Source organism: Caretta caretta, chromosome 1, assembly GCF_965140235.1.
Source record: "Caretta caretta isolate rCarCar2 chromosome 1, rCarCar1.hap1, whole genome shotgun sequence".
In the NCBI taxonomy this organism is placed as follows: domain Eukaryota; kingdom Metazoa; phylum Chordata; order Testudines; family Cheloniidae; genus Caretta; species Caretta caretta.
The window spans coordinates 905291-912445 of record NC_134206.1 but is presented as its reverse complement, the minus strand read 5'-3'; the positions used below and the strand labels follow the sequence as shown (position 1 = coordinate 912445).

The window sequence follows — 7155 nt, the reverse complement described above, 5'->3', positions numbered from 1 at the left end:
CTGGGCTCAGGGCCTGGCGCCGGCTGCAGCCCCCAAGCCGTGGGGCGGTGACGCGGTGACCCTGCCCGCCCCGGTCCGTTCGCCGGCGCCCCCCGGGGGAATGCAGACCCTGTGCTGACAGGCCTGCACCGACGGGGGCCGGGAGACTGGCTGCAGCCCCACCCACTACCCCAGTGCCGTACCCGCTGCACAACGGTCCCCACCGCCAGCTCCCCCAGCCAGGCACCGAGCAGGCCCAGGGGGGTGACTAGCAGGGTCTGACACACACCCCCTGCCAGGGGCGCAGCCACGTCCCCCCAGGGGGCACCCCAGGGCCAGGGCGCAGCCACGTCCCCCCAGGGGGCACCCCAGGGCCGCAGCCACGTCCCCCCAGGGGGCACCCCAGGGCCGGGGCGCAGCCACGTCCCCCCAGGGGACACCCCAGGGCCGGGGCACAGCCATGTCCCCCCAGGGGGCACCCCAGGGCCGGGGGCGCAGCCACGTCCCCCCAGGGGGCACCCCAGGGCCGGGGGCGCAGCCACGTCCCCCCAGGGGGCACCCCAGGGCCAGGGGTGCAGCCACATCCCCCCAGGGGGCACCCCAGGGCCGGGGGCGCTGGTCCTGGGCGAGCCCTGGGCTGTGGCCGTGAGGCAGGAGGGTGGGACTGGCCAGGGGAGGGGGCTGATGGAGCCAGCGGCTTTGTGACCTCACAGCCGGGCCCCATGTCCAGCTGGGGCCCCAGGCCTGGGCTCTCCGGGCAGGGCCAGTGCAGCCCCCACGCCGGCCCCTGAACATGGCGGACGGTGGGGCCTCGGCGCTGGAGATCGGAGAGGCCGATACCAACTGGGCACTGATCAAAGACAAGGTGGGAGCAGGGCCGGTGTGGGGCGGGGGGTTCCGGGGGGTTCCTGCAGGGGGTCACATGCCCTGCCCCATGTCCACCCCGGGGGCAGCCCAGGCCAAGGCTAGTCGGGGCGGGGAAGGGAGCCCCTGAGATGTGCTGCGACCACAGCACCGCTGCAGTGCTGGGGGCAGGCCCCAGAGCCAGCCGCATCTCCGGGCCGGGCCAGTCCCCGCACGACCCGCCCCCCACCCCAGAGCCAGCCGCATCTCCGGGCCGGGGCAGTCCCCGCACGACCCGCCCCCCACCCCACCCCGCCCCACCCCAGAGCCAGTCCCCGCACGACCCGCCCCGCCCCGCCCCAGAGCCAGCCGCCCCACCCCTGGGCCAGTCCCCGCACGACCCGCCCCCCACCCCAGAGCCAGCCGCATCTCCGGGCCGGGGCAGTCCCCGCACGACCCGCCCCCCACCCCACTCCCGCCCCACCCCAGAGCCAGCCGCATCTCCGGGCCGGGCCAGTCCCCACACGACCCGCCCCCCACCCCGCCCCGCCCCAGAGCCAGCCGCATCTCCGGGCCGGGCCAGTCTCCGCACGACCCGCCCCCCACCCCAGAGCCAGCCGCATCTCCGGGCCGGGCCAGTCCCCGCACGACCCACCCCGCCCCCCGTCCCGCCCCAGAGCCAGCCGCATCCCCGGGCCGGGCCAGTCCCCGCACGACCTGCCCCCCACCTCGCCCCGCCCCAGAGCCAGCCGCATCTCCGGGCCGGGCCAGTCCCCGCACGACCCGCCCCAGAGCCAGCCGCATCTCCGGGCCGGGCCAGTCCCCGCACGACCCGCCCCCCACCCCGCCCCACAGCCAGCCGCATCTCCGGGCCGGGCCAGTCCCCGCACGACCCGCCCCAGAGCCAGCCGCATCTCCGGGCCGGGCCAGTCCCCGCACGACCTGCCCCCCACCCCGCCCCGCCCCACAGCCAGCCGCATCTCCGGGCCGGGCCAGTCCCCGCACGACCCGCCCCCCACCCCGCCCCGCCCCACAGCCAGCCGCATCTCCGGGCCGGGCCAGTCCTCGCACGCCCCACCCCAGAGCCAGCCGCATCTCCGGGCCGGGGCAGTCCCCACACGACCCGCCCCCCACCCCGCCCCACCCCGCCCCAGAGCCAGCCGCATCTCCGGGCTGGGCCAGTCCCCGCACGACCCGCCCCCCGCCACCCCAGAGCCAGCCGCATCTCCGGGCCGGGCCAGTCCCCGCACGACCCGCTCCCCACCCCGCCCCACCCCAGAGCCAGCCGCATCTCCGGGCCAGGGCAGTCCCCGCACGACCCGCCCCCCACCCCGCCCCAGAGCCAGCCGCATCTCCGGGCCGGGCCAGTCCCCGTATGACCCGCCCCCCACCCCACCCCACCCCAGAGCCAGCCGCAGCTCCGGACCGGGCCAGTCCCCGCACGACCCGCACCCCGCCCCCTGCCCCACCCCAGAACAGGCCACATCTCCGGACCGGGCCAGTCCCTGCACGACCCGCCCCCCGCCCTGCCCCAGAGCCAGCCCCAGCTCCGGGCGTGGTCAGTCCCTGTACAACCAGCCCCCTGCCCCACCCCAGAGCCAGCCGCATCTCCGGGCCGGGCCGGGGGGTTCAGCCATACGGCCTTCAGGCTGTGCGTGGCTCGGTGGCCCATGGGGGGTCACCGTCCCCAGCCCCTCTAAGCGCGCCGTCCCGGCAGGTGGTGGAGGAGTGCTTTGGCCCCGCCGTGGTGCCCGTGCCCTTCCTGGAGGACGCCGCGGCCTACGACCTGCTGAGCGTGCTGGTGAGGAGGCCGGGCCGGGCGGCACGCCTGCTGGGGCGGGCCCGGCCCCTGGTGCCGGTGGGGGGGCTGCCACAGCTGGCAGAGCGGGGGGTGGAGCCGGCGGAGCTGGCGTGCTGCACGCAGGAATACAGCGCCCGGGCGCGGGGCGAGGCGCGCTACGAGGAGACGCGGCTGGTGGAGGGCGCCCCTTGCCACATCCGCCTGCAGCTGGCCAATGTGCACAAGAAGGTCGCCTTCCTGGCCCTGCGCCCTGGCCAGGTGGCCCTGCGCCCCGACCTGCCCTGGCTCCGGGGCCTGCGCAGCCTCTACCTCCTGCACGAGGTCTTCTGCTGCTCCGGCCTGGTGCTGGCCGTTACCCGGGGGCAGGCCCAGCGCGCCCTGCACCTGCCGGGGCCCTGCCCCGTCGCCTTCGGCTGCCTCAAGTTCGGCCTCGGCCCCCACGGCCTCCTCGGGCCCCAGAAGCCCGTGGGCCCCGCGCTGCCCGCCAGGGTGGCCTGGCTCAAGCTGGCGTCGCTGGAGCCCCCGGTGCCTCCCACCAACAGCAGCCCCAAGGGCCAGAGCCCCTTCCACCGGGCCTCCAGGAGAGGTAAGGGGGCTGGCGTGGGCGGAGGCCGGGAGGCGCTGGGGGGCCATTGGCCTTGGGGGCCATTGGCCTTGGGGGGGCCGTGGGGCTCATAGGGCCAGCCCCAGCCTTGGCCACCACCTGGGGACAGGTAACTGGGCCAGCGTGGGTGGGGGCTGTGGGCACTGGGGGCGGCCATGGACAATGGACTGAGGCCAGCCCTGGGGGTCTGGCTTGGGGGCTGGGGGGTCATGGGCAGACAGGCCTGAAACATTGACCCTGCCCGGTCTGGGGGACATCTGCCAATTTGGGAGGTCATTTAGGCGGCCCATGGGTGGGGGATTCTGGGAGTCTCAGGGAGCCCCCTGCAGGTCCAGCCAGGGCAGCGTGACCCTGGGGCTCCGCGGTACCCCTCGGCAGCCTGGCTCAGCTCCCCTTAGCTCTGTGCCGGAGCGTGCCCAGCTAGTGCCCACCCTAGGGCAATAGGGACCCACAAGGGCATTGCAACGCCAGCCCCCTCTCTGTCCCCAGCGAAGTGGCCGTTCACCAGGAGCCGCGCCCAGCCAGCCGCCCCCAGCCGCGGGGACCCGGACCGGCACGCCATGTCCCTGCCACTGCTGCAGAGCCTGAGCACCGAGTCCGAGAGCGACGGCTGAACCGGGCCCCGACCCGCCATGCAACACGGCATCTGCACTGAACCCAGCTGAGCGTCTGAGTCTCCTGGGGGGCTCCTGGCCAGGGCAGGGCTCAGGCCAGGGCAGGACCCAAGGCACAGCAGGGCCTAGGGCAGGGCAGGACTCAGGGCAGGGTGGGACCCAGCTCAGGGCTGGGCAGGACCCAGGGCACGGCAGGGCAGGACCCAAGGCAGGGCAGGGCTGAGATCAGGGCTTAGGGCAGGGCAGGGCTGGGCAGGACCCATGACACGGCAGGGCAGGGCCCAAGGCAGGGCAGGGCCCAAGGCAGGGCAGGGCCGAGATCAGGGCTCAGGGCAGGGCAGGGCTGGGCAGGACCCAGGGCAGGGCAGGGCCGGGGCCAAGGCAGGGCGGGGCCGAGCTCAGGGCTGGGCAGGGCTCAGGGTAGGGCCGGACCCAAGGCAGGGCAGGGCTCAGGGCAGGGCGGGGCCAAGCTCAGGGCAGGGCAGGACCCAAGGCAGGGCCGGACCCAAGGCAGGGCGGGGCCGAGCTCAGGGCTGGGCAGGGCTCAGGGCACGGCCGGGCTGGGCAGGACCCAGGGCAGGGCAGGGCCGGGCTCAGGGCTGGGCAGGGCTCAGGGCACGGCTGGGCTGGGCAGGACCCAGGGCAGGATGGGACCAAGCTGAGGGCTGGGCAGGGCTCAGGGCAGGGCCGGGCAGGACGAGGCTCAGGGCAGGGCTCAGGGCACGGCTGGGCTGGGCAGGACCCAGGGCAGGGTGGGACCAAGCTGAGGGCTGGGCAGGGCTCAGGGCAGGGCCGGGCAGGACGAGGCTCAGGGCAGGGCAGGGCTCAGGGCACGGCTAGGCTGGGCAGGACCCAGGGCAGGGCAGGACCCAGGGCAGGGTGGGACCGGGCTGAGGGCTGGGCAGGGCTCAGGGCAGGGCCGGGCAGGACGAGGCTCAGGGCAGGGCTCAGGGCACGGCTGGGCTGGGCAGGACCCAGGGCAGGGTGGGACCAAGCTGAGGGCTGGGCAGGGCTCAGGGCAGGGCCGGGCAGGACGAGGCTCAGGGCAGGGCAGGGCTCAGGGCACGGCTAGGCTGGGCAGGACCCAGGGCAGGGCAGGACCCAGGGCAGGGTGGGACCGGGCTGAGGGCTGGGCAGGGCTCAGGGCAGGGCAGGGCTCAGGGCAGGGCAGGGCTCAGGGCAAGGCGGGGCCGAGCTCAGGGCTGGGCCCTAGGCCAATGTGTCGTCATCGTCCCGTCCCCCCCCCCACCCCCGCACACACACACACGGTGGGGGGGGCTGCCCGTGGCAGCTCCCTCAGGCCAGGCCCTTTCCTCCCTGCCTGGCAGCCCCCCTTCAACACCAGCTGCGGGAGAGGGCCCTGTGCCTGCCCTGGCATTGCAGCAGCTGAGCCCACGGCTCTCATCTCCCCCTGCTGCCACAGGCCCCTTTCCCTGGGGCGGGGGGGTGGGTGCTGCGGCCCCCAGCCCGGGCGACGCCGGCTGAGCCCGGTGCCCGTGGCCAGGCTGGGTGCATGGGGAGCCAGTCACCTTCCCGCTCCCAGCCTGGGGGTTAGCCAGGGCCGGCTCCAGGTTTGGCCGCCCCTGGAATTGTGCGGCCCCCAGCACCTGCTTGCCTTGCCGGTGCCTGGAGCCGGGCCTGGGGTGAGCCCGCTGCAGCAGTTACTCACCCTTGTAACCGGTGTTCTTCGAGATGCGCTGCTCACGTCCATTCCAATTCGGTGTGCGCGCCGCGTGCCCCGTCAGCGGAGAATTTTTACCCTAGCAGCACCCGGTGGGTCGGCCGTGGAGCCCCCTGGCGTGGTGCCTTCATGGCGCGGGATGTGTGCCCCAGCCGGCCCAGCGCCCCCTCAGTTCCTTCTTGCCGGCTACTCCGAAAGGGGAGGGGGGCGGGTGTGCAATGGACGTGAGCAACACACCTCGAAGAACAACAGTTACAAAGGTAAGTAACCGTCTGTTCCTCTTCGAGCGCTTGCTCATATCGATTCCAATCAGGTGACTCCCAAGCCTTACCCAGGATCGGTGCCAGAACGAAGGTCGGAAGGAAGAGCTCCTGGTTGACGTGAAAGGCTGACGCTACCTTCGGGAAGAAGGCAGGGTGAGGTCGCAGCTGTACCTGGTCTTTATGCAACACCGTATATGGTGGTTCCCACAGGAGGGCTCTGAGCTCGGACTCACGCCTCGCAGAGGTGATAGCCACAAGGGAGGCTGTCTTCCCAGAGAGGTACAGGAGCGAGCAGGTGGCCATTGGCTCAAACAGGGCCCCCATAAGCCTGGAGAGGACCAAGTTAAGGTCCCACATGGGAACCGGTTGTCACACCTGCGGATACAGACAGTCCAGTCCCTTAAGGAATCTGCCGACCATAGGGTTGGAGAAGACCGAGCGACCATGTTGCCCCAAGTGGAAAGCCCAAATGGCTGCCAGGTGCATCCTGATCGACGATACAGCCAAACCTTGTTGTTTTAAGGACAGGAGGGAATCCGGGATGAAAGGCACCGAAGTCTGCAGCGGGGGCGTGCCGTTTGGAGCACACCAGCAGGAAAACAGTTTCCCTTTGGCCAGGTACGTGGCTCGGGTGGAGGGTTTCCTGCTACCTAGCGGTACGTGCTGCACTGAGGGTGAGCAGAGCAGCTCTGACCGAGTTAGCCATGCAACATCCACGCCGTGAGGTGGAGAGATTGCAGGTTGGGGTGACAGAGGCGGCCATGGTCTTGTGAGATCAGGTTCGGCCACAGCGGGAGTGTGATCGGAGCGTCTACCAGTAACTCCAGGAGCGTGGTATACCAGTGCTGCCTGGGACGTGCCGGGGCGACCAGAATCAGGTGTGCTCTGTCCCTGCGTAACTTGAGCAGGACCCTGTGGACTAGCGGGAACGGAGGGAAGGTCTTTCCACGGAAGTAGGAAGGCGTCTGATAGGGAACCCGGGGAACGTCCCTGGAGAGAACAGAACACTTGGCACTTCCGATTGTTGCGCGAGGCGAACAGGTCGATCTGGGGAAACCCCCACCTCAGGGAGATGGAGTGGATGACATCTGGGCGAACCAACCACTCGTGAGACTGGAAGGACCTGCTGAGGCGATCCGCCACCGTGTTCTGAACCCCCCGGAAAAACGACGCCACCAGATGGATCAAGTGGGCTATGCAGAACTCCCACAGGCGAATGGCTTCCTGACAGAGGGGGGATGACCGGGCTCCCCCTTGTTTGCTGATGTAGAACACGGCCGTGGTGTTGTCTGTGAGGACCGGCACACAACGGCCATGTAGGTGCCTGCGAAACGCCTGACACACCAAGCACACTGCCATCAGCTCTCGCA

The 7155-nt window shown here is 71.9% G+C and overlaps 1 protein-coding gene across 1 annotated transcript; it reads left to right on the top strand.

Moving 5' to 3' along the window:
• Positions 1–736: 736 nt before the first annotated feature.
• C1H11orf42 (chromosome 1 C11orf42 homolog) lies at positions 737–4014 on the top strand. Its single transcript, XM_048869021.2, has 3 exons — positions 737–844; positions 2540–3209; positions 3717–4014. The coding sequence occupies exons 1-3, from the start codon at positions 773–775 to the stop codon at positions 3839–3841; spliced, it is 867 nt and encodes a 288-aa protein (XP_048724978.1). The 5' UTR covers positions 737–772; the 3' UTR covers positions 3842–4014.
• The last annotated feature ends 3141 nt before the right edge of the window (positions 4015–7155 follow it).

Bases quoted from the DNA above. Each gene is read 5' to 3' on its own strand.
- C1H11orf42 (XM_048869021.2), top strand. From the start codon at position 773: ATGGCGGACGGTGGGGCCTCGGCGCTGGAGATCGGAGAGGCCGATACC. The intron at 845-2,539 runs GTGGGAGCAGGG...CCGTCCCGGCAG, and splicing joins GGGCACTGATCAAAGACAAG to GTGGTGGAGGAGTGCTTTGG. The intron at 3,210-3,716 runs GTAAGGGGGCTG...CTCTGTCCCCAG, and splicing joins CCACCGGGCCTCCAGGAGAG to CGAAGTGGCCGTTCACCAGG.